The sequence below is a fragment of the Polyodon spathula genome, chromosome 1 (assembly GCF_017654505.1).
Source record: "Polyodon spathula isolate WHYD16114869_AA chromosome 1, ASM1765450v1, whole genome shotgun sequence".
Classification (NCBI taxonomy): domain Eukaryota; kingdom Metazoa; phylum Chordata; class Actinopteri; order Acipenseriformes; family Polyodontidae; genus Polyodon; species Polyodon spathula.
Genome location: NC_054534.1, coordinates 2,979,379 through 2,994,237, shown reverse-complemented (window position 1 = coordinate 2,994,237; position 14,859 = coordinate 2,979,379). Strand labels below are relative to the sequence as shown.

The 14,859-nt window shown below is 40.8% G+C and overlaps 1 protein-coding gene across 7 annotated transcripts in view; it reads left to right on the top strand.

The window, feature by feature from the left end:
- The window catches only part of LOC121309409 (protein unc-13 homolog B-like), a 211,819-nt gene that overhangs the window by 75,217 nt on the left and 121,743 nt on the right, over nucleotides 1–14,859 (top strand). For all 7 annotated transcript variants that reach the window (XM_041243405.1, XM_041243469.1, XM_041243235.1 and 4 more), the window contains exon 3: nucleotides 948–1,047. In XM_041243405.1, coding sequence (XP_041099339.1) covers nucleotides 948–1,047 — 100 coding nt within the window. The remainder of the gene's footprint in view (nucleotides 1–947; nucleotides 1,048–14,859) is intronic.

Here is a 14,859-nt window from a genome sequence, read left to right as displayed (position 1 = left end):
AAGTAAAAGCAAAGTGTAACGGGGCGGAGATCAGGCAAGAATTAGCACCCTCGCACGCTGCAATTGAGCGTCTAATTGCTGTGCAAAAGATCCAGACTCATCTGCATGTCTGATTCAAGGGCTTTCAACCTCATCTCACTGACAGGGGTCAGAATCCGTGAGGACAGGGCATCAACAAACACTGCCAAAACGCAAGACAGGTCTGGAAAGATCTCAGCCAATTAGCCAAGGGATGAAAACTAAACTCAGTGATTGTACGCATCATAAAATAAGGAAGGGCTTAAACAATATGCTTCTTAGCTATATGGCCTTTCGATTACTGGAAGCTCAAGTTATCTGAAAAAGCCTCTTCAATTATTTTAAATTTAGTTTAATGCACATGGTAGTTACTGTGTTAAGTACACTTTAGGAGGAATAGAAGATGATTATCCCACACACAGGGGTTTTACATTTACCTGGAGAACCGCTCACTAACGGCGATAAACCTTGCTAAGAACATTCTGAAGCACCATTTATTGAGAGTGTCAGAGTCTGGGCTGTACTGTACAGTAGTACTCTGTCAGTCCAGTGGGTCCAAATGTTACACGTTTATTTTTACGTATAGCTGGAGAAGTGCTTTTTCATATCTGATTAAACTTGGGTAGGACATTATTTATCAGAAATGATCGAGAGGATCAGAATCGAGGGGTTACTAGAGATATGCAGCCATCCTTGTGAATGTCAAGGGTACTCCTCTGCATTCATGGTGATGTACATGTGGCACTTTTTTTATGCTACCGATGGGTCTAATTTTGTATTTACATCATGGACACTCACAACAGTTTAAATCCTATTCTTTCAATATGAAAATGAATGTATGTGTAATATTGAATTCAGACAAATATAATATTCAGCAAAGTATGTGACGTGAACAAATATATACAGTGTGTTCCGTTTTTATTTTTCAGAAAAGTTTAACGCCTATGTGACTCTGAAGGTACAGAACGTGAAAAGCACAACGATCACAGTGCGTGGGGACCAGCCATGCTGGGAACAGGACTTCATGTTGTGAGTACGGGGGGGGACCAGCCATGCTGGGAACAAGACTTCATGTTGTGAGTACAGGGGGGGGATCAGCCATGCTGAGGGGGGGGGGGGGATCAGCCATGCTGGGAACAGGACTTCATGTTGTGAGGGGGGGGGGGGGGGGGGGGGGGGGGGATCAGCCATGCTGGGAACAAGACTTCATGTTGTGAGTACAGGGGGGGGATCAGCCATGCTGGGAACAGGACTTTATGTTGTGAGTACGGGGGGGGACCAGCCATGCTGGGAACAAGACTTCATGTTGTGAGTACAGGGGGGGGATCAGCCATGCTGGGAACAGGACTTCATGTTGTGAGTACAGGGGGGGGATCAGCCATGCTGGGAACAAGACTTCATGTTGTGAGTACAGGGGGGGTATCAGCCATGCTGGAAACAGGACTTCATGTTGTGAGTACAGGGGGGGGGATCAGCCATGCTGGGAACAGGACTTCATGTTGTGAGTACAGGGGGGGGGATCAGCCATGCTGGGAACAGGACTTTATGTTGTGAGTAGGAGGGGGGGGGGGGGGGGGGGGGGGGGGGGCTTTTTAGCAATGCTGGGACCCTTGACCTGAAGTTCAACACTCATACGAAGGGGGTGGGGGGCTCGCTGGTGACAGTAAAGCTCACTCTGCAAGGCGATAGGTGGTAATGAAGTGGACTCCACATTACTCAATAGAGCAGAGTGAAATCAAATAAACAAAATCAAAAGGAGATGTTTTTCTTCTTTTTTTTATTTTTATTTTTTATAAGGTTATAAATAAATACTGCAGGTATTTCATTTATGGCAGTTTAAAGAGCGTGTACTCTTTTGAAGGTTTTGAAAACCAGTCCCACTATATTGAATCGGAATCAAAGCAGTGGGTCGGATTCACTAAGCATTTGCCTCAGTGCCAAGTTTAGTGTTTTTCAAAACCTCACTTGTTTCAAGCTTGTTTCTTTCTAAAATCAGCATATTTTAAATTTTACAAATATGTTTTTGAGGATAAGTCTCTCTGCATTATGATACCAACATTAGGACCTGAGTAACTGATATACTGTTGTCATGAATATGTGTTCTCCCCTTTCACATTCTAGAATGAATATAACCCAGGGCATCTCACTCCTGCACGTTATATATCGAGCTGGATTTTTCAAAGGATTTACTCCAGAATGCAATTTGCGCTGTTACATAACCAGTAACAATCAACATATCCTCATTTCTGTGTCCTTAAATTGACTATACTTGTTTTGTAAGAATAACAGTTTTATTTTACTCAAACAAACATGTTGGTTCTTTTGAAATGTGACCCATGGTGTTATATTCAGAAAATTGGCAACAAAAAGAAGTGCCCTATTTCTGGAAACTAAACGCTGCTTCATAATCTGAGAACCGTCACACATTGAATGAGGCCAAGCTGTGACAGAGAAGCTTATTAAGAAAGTTCTAGAAAACAAAAAAATCCAGTAGTAGAACTTGAAAATTGTCAGGTTTGATAGGGTCAGATCTGTAGAGTGTGACTGTGACCAGAGGCCTGTCTCCTGCTGCCCTCGCTGCGTGCTGTGCTAGTCCGGGAAGGAAATTCTGTTTTCTTTATTTAAACTAATCCTCAGCCTGCTTGTGGATTTCGTATTGGGATTGGTTGCTCTGGAGTCTGATTGCATTGTGGATTTCCTCAAGTGATGAACCTTGAGACTTTAGATGTGTTTGGCTGTGACATTGGACGCTTGCCTTTGTATCAGCCCAGAGTCAGGGTGAGGGAGGGGGCCGCCATTCTTGTCAATAAGAGATGGAGGCTTTCATTTCAGCAGAGCTGTGAGAAAATGTAAAGGGATGGTGTTAAGTTTTTAAAGAAATGCACAAGCACACTTGTCCTCAAAGTGACCTTAATGTTAGCACACTCTCACCTCCACTTGAATCATGTTCACTATATTAGCAAGGACATGGTGCAGTCCTTCATTTTTGTATGCTTCATCTATCCCTCTATCCAAACAGACAGTATTCTCCCAGTACAGTATTTTATTAAGAAAGACAAAACTGAAAATGTCTTCATACCTGCAAAATTAAAATTCTGAACTTTTGTTGAGCAGCAGAATATTTCTGCCCAGTTTTTAAAAAGTGTCTGGTTACAGTTAACCAACAATTTTATTATTTTAAATTTGGAAATGAGTCCTTATGTCTACAGAAAAAACACACGCGCACACACACACACACACACACACACACACACACACACACACACACACACACACACACACACACACACACACACACCTTCAGTACTGTTGACCTGTGTGTCTGGGAAGGCCTTCCCTGTCAACGACTGTGAACATTACTGACAGTTCTAAATGACTCTTAATACATGAATCTGTGCTGTGAGCCAGTTCTTTTCATTCCATAATAAAGGGATGCGAATTGGAAGAGGGGGTCAGAGCCCCAGATAGCAGCCATTCTTCCAGGCTGCTGGACAGATGGCCACATTGAAAATGATTACCCTAGGTTAGAGTAATGTAGTTAATCTCCTTCAAATGCTTGCTTTCAAAGTGTCTTGGTATCCCTGAAACCGTTCTGTGCTGCACCGGAGGACACCAGTGCAAATGAAGTGGAAACAGGCTTGGGGTAGGAGCCTGGCGAAGGCATGGATGATTCGATGCCGAATCAGTAGTATTCTTTACTTGACAAACTATCTCATCTATATTCTAGCTGTGACATCACATGACATGTTAAAAACAGGGTGCACTGTTAGGATGCTGTAATGTAATTAGAAACGATTCAACTAAGAGTGGTGATGGGAAGCTTCACTGCACTCCCACTCAAGGAAATCCCCTGTGTGTCAGTCAGAGAATTACCATGTAATTTATAGAGAGCATCTCACCCTGAGACTGGAACACTGACACATGAGAGAGTTCTCATCCAGTGCAGCCTGCACACAGGGCGGGCCTGTCCCTTCTATAATAGCTGGGTTCATACAGTCTGGAACAAAGAGCTGTCGCACCAGTCATCCCCAGAACATCAGGGCACTCCCACACCCGTCAGGGATGCATTGCGTTCTGTAGGACACTTGTATAATTGCAAATCCACTGCTTCTGCTAACACTACAGCTGCTAATATCTCATTAACCATTTCAGCAGCTTCATACTTTTCAGTGTTATCAAAACTCCTTGGGTAAAATATAACGACATCCTTTGCTGTCGCCTGTGACCCAAGACCGTTGCTGTATTAGGGTCATGTCACGGTTGGCTTTCTAGGTGGTAAAGACTGGATGCTTGGAGATTTTGGCCTGGGATATGTCCACACATGGTGTGTCTTATCTACTTCTAGCAGACATACAGTACAGTGCTGGATCTTACAGGAGTCACTGTGGTCCAGTGGTTAAAGAAATGGGCTTGTAATCAGCAGGTACCCTGCTTAGCCACTGACTCATTGTGTGACCCGGAGCAAATCACTTAACCTCCTTGTGCTCCGTCTTTGGGGTGAGACGTTGTTGTAAGTGACTCTGCAGCTGTTGCATAGCTCACACACTCTTGTCTTGTATCTTGTAAAGTGCTTTGTGATGGTGGTCCACTATGAAAGGCGCTATATAAAGAGAAAGCAAGAAAGAAAGAGCGAGAAAGATTAGTACTGACAAGGAACAAGCCATGGGGAACTACTTTGTAAAAAATAAATATACATTTTATATATATATATATATATATATATATATATATATATATATATATATATATATATATACACACACATATACATATACACACACACACACACACACACACAGTACTGTGCAAAAGTTTTAGGCAGGTGTGAAAAAATGCTGTAAAGTAAGAATGCTTTCAAAAATAGACATGTTAATAGTTTATATTGATCAATTAACAAAATGAAAAGTGAGTGAACAGAAGAAAAATCTACATCAAATCAATATTTGGTGTGACCACCCTTTGCCTTCAAAACAGCATCAATTCTTCTAGGTACACTTGCGCAAAGTCAGGGATTTTGTAGGCATATAGTCAGGTGTATGATTAAACAATTATACCAAACAGGTGCTAATGACCATCAATTCAATATGTAGGTTGAAACACAATCATTAACTGAAACAGAAACAGCTGTGTAGGTGTGTAAACTGGGTGAGGAACAGCCAAACCCAGCTAACAAGGTGAGGTTGCTATATATATAATGGCATAAGGGCACTGTTGAAGCCCATATCACATCACTTCTTATAGTGAGCTCATTCTAAACCACAGCAAACAGCTCTAAGCTGTGTATTGTACAGTCCGCAAGACTGCTCCTTCACATAATATAGTTCCCTTCCTTCCACTTGAACACACCCTAACCATCAGCTTGCTGTGCTGTCTACTGTACTCCTGACACACAGCATCTCAATATACATTCTCTGTGCTTCGGTATTAAAACATATTAAATATCAGGCCCTATTTACAAAACTATAACTAATGAGTTACTTAAAGAACGTTTATTGAAAAATGAAAACTGTTTAGTTGCTAACGTTATTTTTAAATGCACTGTATTTGCACAATCGTTAGGTTGTATATTCCCAATGTATTTACTAGCACATGTTACTGCACTGTAATTAGTGTAGTTAGAGACTCTTCAATGAAGCTTTGGGAATGTGCTCCATTGCATTTTTCTGAACTGCTTGATTAGCAGTATGAGTTTATATTCCAAATTCATCATAGAGCCCACTCGCACATCTACGGATGTGTAATCCGAGCACACTGTGTAATAGGCTTTTTTTTGGAGGCCTTAAAGCAATCCTGGTTGGAATTAATTAACCGGATCGGAAGAAGCAATTTGCAGTGTATTAATCTTCCCTTCTGAACCCCTAACGCATTCTCGTCTCCGAGTGCTTTTATGCAGACTCGGACTCCACTCCCTCAGGTGCTGTGTTTCAATGTCTATTTAACAGCTGTATTTGTATATCTCTGTGATTCTTGAGCAAGTTGAATAAGCTGGCAGGAGCTGTCCGGGTCACCATGTTGAGTTTCTGTTAGGGATATATGTTCGGGGGGGGGGAGGGGGGATCTGGGGCAGATTGCAGTTTTTATATTTTGAAACCAGTTCCTGGCATCTTTCTGGAGATTTTTTTGCCCATTCTTCAAATACAAACTTCCATCCAATAAGCCTTCTAGCAAACAAATGAGAGAGCAGAATGTGTTTTGATATTTTACAGCATTCATTGATCCTTCTACAATACAAAGGTGGCCAGTGCCTGAGAGAGAAAAACAAGCCCATACCATCACACAACCTCCACCATGTTTAACACTGGGCATGATGAACTTTTCTTAATTCTTCTCATCTTTCTCCAAACACAGTGTTGCTATCTTGTGAAAGTTATATTTTGAATTTGTCAGATTATAAAATTTGGTTGAAGAAATCAGTCTTCTTCAAGTATTCAATGGCAAAGTCCAATCGCTTTCTTTTGTGTATTGTTTTTAAGAAGGGTTTGCATCTTGGTTTTCGCCCGTGGACATTCATCTTGTTACGGTATTGTTGAATTGTTATCTCATGAATTTCTTCACCATCTTCTCTCAATTCTTGTGTCAAATCTTTTGCAGTAATCTGAGGATTTTGCCGGGCTGCTCGAACGATTCTTCCAGATTTTGCAGAAATCTTTCTTGGTGTTTGTGGCAATGTGCCCGCCCCTGTGTATATTTTGTGTTGTGTTGTGTTTTAATGTTGGTGTATAGTCAATGGTATACGGGATATAAATGGGTCTGTGTAACATATGTTGTTTAAAATGTATATGTGTATTTAGGCATGAGGATTGCACAGCACTTCACGTGCAAGTAAAAAGTAATATGTGAGCACAGGGAATTGCACTTTATTAATTCACGTGCAGTTGTACCGCGACTCCAACTGAATGATTGATTAGCAATAGAGTTTTGGTACAGCTGCATAAAAGCAGCATGTTTTCACATACTCTGGGTTGTGTGTTCGGTGAGTGGAGAACGGGACAGGAGACGGAGGTAATACTTGTGATAAGAATAGTAGTTAAATATCTGCTCACCGTGTTTGTCTGTATAGTCCGTTTTGTTTGTCTTTTTATTTTGGCAACGAGTGCTGTGTCCTGTGTTTTTGTCATACAACCTTTTTATTTTCTGTTCTGTTTATTAAATGCTGAGCGAGACCATTCGCTCAGCTCCTCCAAACTCCACCTCTCTCTGTCGTTTATTTCCTGCTTCTGGTCTGATGTCACCCACTCTGGCTGTCTTTGTGACAGTCTTCCACACCTGGAGCGAGTTGCAGTAGTTCCTGTTCTCCTGTGTTTGTCAATAATAACCCACACAGTGCTTTCAGTAAACAGTCTTTCTGTAATTTATGTGGTAGTTTCTCTTTTTTCGTTTTATTGTATCACTGCCATTTTGAGTTTTAACCATTTTTGTTGCTTTTTTGAATCACAAATTTCCAATTTTTTTTTTTTTAGCAATTTCCAATTTATGTATTTATTCAAATTATCATCTGGTGTTGTTTTTTTAATTACGATAATTAATAATTAGCAACTAATGGGTTTCATACGAAATATGTTGATTGCCCAAGTACTTTGTGTTATTTTTCTTTTTATGCATGTTATGTTTTAATTTGTTTTATTATAAAGCTGAATCACTACTTTAATGTATATCGTTCAACAGAGCAATTAGAAATTATAGAAACCTCTTAGTGTTTTTTTTTTTTTTTTTTTTTTTAAACTGCCCAAATGCAAAAAAAACTTTTCCCATATATATCCAGTACAGATCTCTACGCACGGTGTGTGTCATATATATATATATATATATATTCTCTTTAGTTTAATTAAGCAACAGAACCCTGATTGGAGCTCATCATCGTCTGGAAGTTGACCACAGTGTGAAGGTATTATCTGCTTTACAGACAAGAGCAACTAATCAGGGTTTATTGCAATTCAAAACTGGAAAACAGAGCAGAGCCTTTTACTTTTAATGTCATTATTTTAAATCTTTAATTTTTAAAGATTTATTTACTGTTTTAATGTTTCTTTCTTTCCTTCATTTTTTTTTTTTTTTTTTTTAAAGCTAGACATTCTATCCGAACATTCCACAGTCACTGTCAACAGTGTGGTAGCACCCTTTTAATGGAGCTTTCTGATTGGTCAATGAAAGTTTTGAAGTTTCTAATTTTTAGCCAGTAGCTGCTTTTTAAAAACATTAGTGCTGATCGTCCCCTTACTTCATTTATAATTTAGGACCAGCAACAAACAAGAGTATTACAAACCTGTTAATTAAGACTGATTATATTGACTGCTTCTGTACACTAAAGTCTCAAGCAGGTGTGCTTGATTTTCATTAGACAAGCAATTAGGCAATGCTATGTAAAGGGTAAACCTACTAACTGTACATTGTAATGGAAGTCTGCAGACTGGGTTCATTGAGATGCAGAGAAGATGAGTTTCTGATCTGCAGGGCTGGGCTGCCTTGCGGGAGATGGCTGAGGCTTTGCATTGCTTCACTGATATGCACTGATGCACTGCTTGGAATTACAGGTAGTGTCTGGAGACAGTGAGGCGCAGTTTCGCATTGCAGATGTTTCCACACTCATCCGCAGGGTCCCTGGCACTAGCAGGGTCCCTGCCTGAATAGACCTGGCCTTTGTAGCAGACTCGCAGCTGTCATGAGTGTGTGGGGAGGCAGTTCAAAAAAGCCAACAGAATGCTTGGTTCTACAGTGTAATGGTAATCAGGGGAGGTTGTGATGAGGTTGTATAGCTCCTGATGAGACAGCACTAAGAATACTGTGCTCAGGATTACAAAAAGAACATAGTGGCTTTAGAGAGAGTTGAGCCAAGAGCAGCCAGACCAGTACCAGGGATGAATCGTGTGAGTTATAAAGGTATGAAGAAACTTTTAGGGAACTACCTCGATATAGTCTAGACGAAAAGGAGGATGAGGAGGAAGAGGCCTTTTTTAATTTTATTTTTTAAAGGAGTTGACAAAGGTAACTAGTCGTAATGGCAGGATCAGCACAGAGACCATGAGGGGGGAATACAGATTAAGGACAGAGGAAAGGAGATCCTCTTCTGTCTTTATTGCAACTGGTCAATGCAGCCCCTGTGTTGAAATGCTGAGCGAGTTGCACGGGCATCCACCGTCATGCCCCTTGGACAGTCCCATGATTGTTGCTGAATAGTTGCACACAGCTCTCACATAGCCTGAACATTGAAGGGATGTTCTGATTGTACCTACATTCTCTAATTTTGTTGGCCAGTTACAGACTTACAGCCTTTTACAGACTTGCATGGCTTTTAGTGGCCCAGTTCCAAATGCAATAAGCTGCGTGCTAGTTTTCAGGAATGTGTAGTGTAGATCCATCTGGCGTTGTTTACCAAACCAGAAATGTCAGTTTTAGCAGGATAGGTCTTGAGATACTGTTTACAAGCACTTCACTTACTGTGTCACCTGTGGATTTTTTAGGAGGGGAGGGGTTACTGGTTTAATTGTTATATGTTTCGACCACGTCAAAATGAAGACAAAATTAATTAGATGCAGCAGTCTGTATGTAATTTGCAGCATTACATTTAAAAAAGGTTAAAGGGATTACCTAAATGTAATCGGTTTAAAAGCAAAAGCAGTTTCTATGTAGGCCAGCAATGTCTGTTTCTGTCAAAAATAAAACGGTATCCTGTGTTATTCTATGCATGTTGTACCATACAGTAGGTCATCGTGGTTTGCCATGTGCTTTTTAATTTTTTTATTTTTAGTTTGCTTCACCATAACTATCTAGGCTTTACAATGCTTAGCTGTGCTTTACCGTGTTTTCAGTATGTTTTATTACACTGTCCTATGGTTTTACTGTGGGAAGCTTTTATAATAGTAGTTTATTTTGATGTACTGTTTCATGGTACTGATAGCTCTAATGTTGTATTTGTGTCTATGCTGACAGAATGTATGCCACTGTAATAGTGGTTAGTATTGCTGACATTCATCACTAGTCTCTGTAGCTGTTGCCAATGCAGGTGAAAGAGCCGGGCTATACCTACAGAGCAAGCCATTCATACTGCCTAGTGCACAGTGGCATGTCTGGGGCCACAGGCGGCTGGGACTCAATTTCGGAAAGTGCTGGGGCACAAACATCTTTAATGCAGCCTCTTTAGAGAGAAGGAGAAAGAGCTACACCTGATAGCAGAGCACTCAGCTTCCTTTACCAGGGAAGCGGTGATTACAGAGCCCCACAAAAGGAAGCATTTCCCCTAAGTAAACTGATCTGTGTATCGCAAGAATTCTTAGATTTCAATTTTTTTTTCTATTTTAGATAGGCTATGTGAGCACAGAGCTCTGCCTGCTCACAGCAGACTCAGGGGCTGGGAGGAAACGCTGAGGCTGACAGCAGTTCGGACTGAGAGGGAGGGCTCTTGGCAGCAGCTGATGTTTTAATCAGCAGCCCAGATGGCCTATTGCCTGACTGCTGGGAAATGGATGGAGCTGTGCCTTTCTCTTTCATTCTCTATAGAGTTTCGGAAATGGTTATAGCCCATCCATTTAAAGAGATTAGGCCTGTCTTTGTGACATTGTTCGTTATTCATGCCTCCTTTTTTTTTTTTCCTTCTCCGAGAGGCTTACCATTCTTGCAAGTCTTGTACAGTAAAAGACCTGGAGTGGCAGAAGTTTTTATTCGCAGTGCACCTCTCTACAGTTTCAAGTGAATGCTGATATTGTAATTTAACTCTTTGTACCAAACTAATACTGTATGTGTGTGTGTGTGTATGTGTGTACAGTATGTATGTATGGTATGTACAGAATATAGAATGCTTAAAGAGCTACTTAGTATTGGTGCAGAACATGAGTTATATGAATGAGTTTGTTCTTGTTTAGACTGAATCTTTTTGTGTTTTGGGCACTTTTATAGTCAGTAGTTTAAAGCAGCCGTTTATCCTCAGTAGAGCTCTGAGAATATATAACCTCCATGTAGATCAGCTACACAGGGAGCAGTCCTAACCCTCTCCCTCTGCAACACCTGCAAATGCATCTTACACGTTACTAAACTGAAGTCCTGTATCTTGTTTACAGTAGGTCCCTTTTTTCAGAATCCTAGGGGATTGTCTGCCTGCCCATCCAACAGTATGCCGCACGTACATATTTCATATATCCAGAGAATCGCTGATCAGATTGTGATTAAACATTTCATTGCTAATTCAAACGGGTTGATTTTTCTTGAAACCAACTTTGCTGCAGACCCATGTCTAAAATTCTCAGTAATGAAAAGTTAGGAGATTAGTTATTCCCTTTTTTCTGTAGGATTTTATTTTCTGAATAACTGAGAAACGCATGGTTTTAGTAAATGTAGTGCTTTTAAAAAAAAAATACTGCCATGACTTTTTGCACCCTGTATTGTCTGTATGAAGTATCTGTTTTTCTTGAGGGAAACGAAGCTCACGATCGACACCATGACAAAGCACTCCAATACGCACTCAATTCGCAGTCTTACTTTACCAATTTTAAGACACCCGAGAAGATCACTGGCATAATAAAGTAGCAAAGCACAGTCAATCCATTGTTTTCATGTCATTACTGTGGCAGCTCACACTGCTCACTGCATTGCCATTAACATGCCAGCATAGCTTCATTTATTTGTGTAGAACAGGGGGCAGTGAGGGTGCTGCTAATGTAGGTTACTCTGTCTTCCAATTGATGAAGCCCTGAAAGCAGAAAGTGAACTTTAAGTAACTTGAATTTACAGGAGTGTCGTATATATATATATATATATATATATGATATATATATATATATATATATATATATATATATATATATATATATATATATATATATAATATTTATATATATATATATATATACACACACATACAGCTCTGGAAAAAATTAAGAGACCACTGCAAAATTATCAGTTTCTCTGGTTTTACTATTTATAGGTATGTGTTTGGGTAAAATGAACATTTTTGTTTTATTCTATAAACTACTGACAACATTTCTCCCAAATTCCAAATAAAAATATTGTCATTTTTTTCAAAATAACAAAAAAGATGCAGTGTTGTCAGACCTTGAATAATGCAAAGAAAATAAGTTCATATTCATTTTTAAACAACACAATACTAATGTTTTAACTTAGGAAGAGCTCAGAAATCAATATTTGGTGGAATAACCCTGATTTTCAAGCACAGCTTTCATGCGTCTTGGCATGCTCTCCACCAGTCTTTCACATTGATGTTGGGTGACTTTATGCAACTCTTGGCGCAAAAATTCATGCAGCTCGGCTTAGTTTGATGGCTTGCGACCACCCATCTTCCTTTTGATCACATTCCAGAGGTTTCTAATGGGGTTCAGGTCTGGAGATTGGGCTGGCCGTGACAGGGTCTGGTGGTCCTCCATCCACAGCTTGATTGACCTGGCTGTGTGGCATGGAGCAATGTCCTGCTGGAAAAACCAATCCTCAGAGTTGGGGAACATTGTCAGAGCAGAAGGAAGCAAGTTTTCTTCCAGGACAACCTTGTACTTGGCTTGATTCATGCCAAAGTTGCCGGATTCCAGCCTTGCTGAAGCACCCCCAGGTCATCACTGATCCTCCACCACATTTCACAGTGGGTGCGAGACACTGTGGCTTGTAGGCCTCTCCAGGTCTCCGTCTAACCATTAGACGACCAGGTGTTGGGCAAAGCTGAAAATTGGACTCATCTGGGGGTGCTTCAGCAAGGCTGGAATCGGGCAGATTTGTCTTTGTGAAGGGCGCATGAATCAAGCCATATATATATATATATATATATATACAACTCTTTCAGGACAGAAAATGTTATGCTAAGAATGATGAATGTACTTCTAATGTACTATTTAAAGCACACACGGACCCTTTTTTTGGGGGGGGGGGGAATTCTTTTAATTTAACACACACTACTGCTTGGCAGAAGCAGTGTGAAAGGCAGTGCTGTCCCTGGTGAGATTCTGTGTGTTCAAGTGTCAAGTTTGTCTGTTTTGTTTTTAAAAGTAATCCAAGGAACTGTCCACAACAGGGACTGCAGTCAAGCTCCTCCCAGGGACAACGACGCTGGCAATCTCTCCTTTAGCCCCCAAATTACGCGAAAGGGGCCCCCCCCCCCCCCCCCGCACATACATACGCATGCACAGGCACGCACACACACACACAGCCCTGGACCTGCTGTACAGAGAGGCTGCAGAGTCTCTTCAGTCCTTCACCCCACAGGCTGTGATCCCCTTCTAATCGAGCCATTACTTCTGACAGCCGCTCTCCATCACCTCCCTCATTCACAAGGCCTGGAGGCCAGTGTGGCCTAGTGGTTGTAGATGAGGGACTGGGAGGCAGTGTGTCCTTGTGGTTGTTGCTGGAGATTGGAAGGCAGTGCAGTCTGTCGGTTAGAGCTGAGGGACTTGTAGGGTGTGAGATGCTGTGGTAAGAGCTAAGCCAGTAAAAAGTAGAGAATGGTTCCTAGCAAGCCAATTGATGTATAATACACCATGCTAAAAGATGTATTTGTCATCTCTGTATAGTGCTGGTTTTGTGGATCTGCTCAATGAAACAATAAAAAGCAAATTTATGTTGGAGCAAATCCAACCAGCCATTGGCACTAATCCCTTAGCTTATCACAGTATTTTTGCATGGTATATTTGCAGTTTTAGCATGCTTTTCCCATGGTTATACAATGCATTTACTTTACTATACTGTACCTCTCTGTACGTTACTTACCTGTGCTTTACCATGCTTTCGCTTTGCTTTAATGCACTTTATTATGCTTTTACTATGGGAATATTTTATAGAGATTGCCTGGAATTTAAATAGTTTCTGACATTCATGTCTTTAAACTTACAATATATTACGGATTGTTAATAACATATTTTTTAAATTATTTTAATTATTTTTTTACATATGCTTTACAGAGATTATTGTGCCTCATTTTTGCACACAATGTTTTGTGTTTCACTCTGGGCTGCTTAACTCCTCTGTTCAGATGAGCCAGTAAGATGTCTCCCTTAAGGGAAGCGGTTGAAAACACGCATGCACGCCTGCACGCACGCACGCACGCTAAACCCCTGGGGTACAATACTTGTGAAAGCCTGGATGTCTGCCTCATTGGGTTCAATCTCATTCAGGTCATGTATGACGAAGATCGAATTTGATCAGAAGTTCACCCGAAAAGGGGCAAGCATCTTGTAACCGTGTGTGAATGAGTCATGCCTCACCTTTCTAGCTGGCAGACAGGTAGCTGGCATGGACAAGCCATTTGGGAAAGTTGGTAAGAAGTTACAGTATTTGAAAGTGTATTTTAATCAGTCCAGGGATTCAGAGCTACCTGCAGTTATACTGTAAAACATGACGTTAACGAGCAAGAGATTTTCACTAATTTTGTGTTTTATTACAAATTAGAATAATTGCCACATTGATTATATCTACACCATATGTATGCTTTTGTAGACTTGAATAAACCCCTAGTGTGACACCTTGGCATCTGCAAAACGAAGCTGTCACAGACATCTGTCTGTCTTCCAGTATATTACTCCAGTGATCAGGATCCAGGGGTGTAGCTGATTATTGGGATTTGTTCATCAGGATCCACCTTCAGAATTGGATTTCTACAGTTTTTTTTTCTTCACTGTACCATGGATAGTCCTTGGTTGTCAGTATTGCAGATTCTTTTCCAGACAGTGTTGTGGAGATGCCACCAGCAGTCTGTGAAAAACGCCTGAAACAGCTGCTCTTGTGAGAACCCTGCTACTTTTCCCTGTCTCCCCCTCTAACAGATTGAGGGGATGAAGATGTCAGATTGTGACAGGATGCAATTGTAGCGCCTGCGCTGCTGAAATGCATTTGTTTACAGGATGTAACTTGATC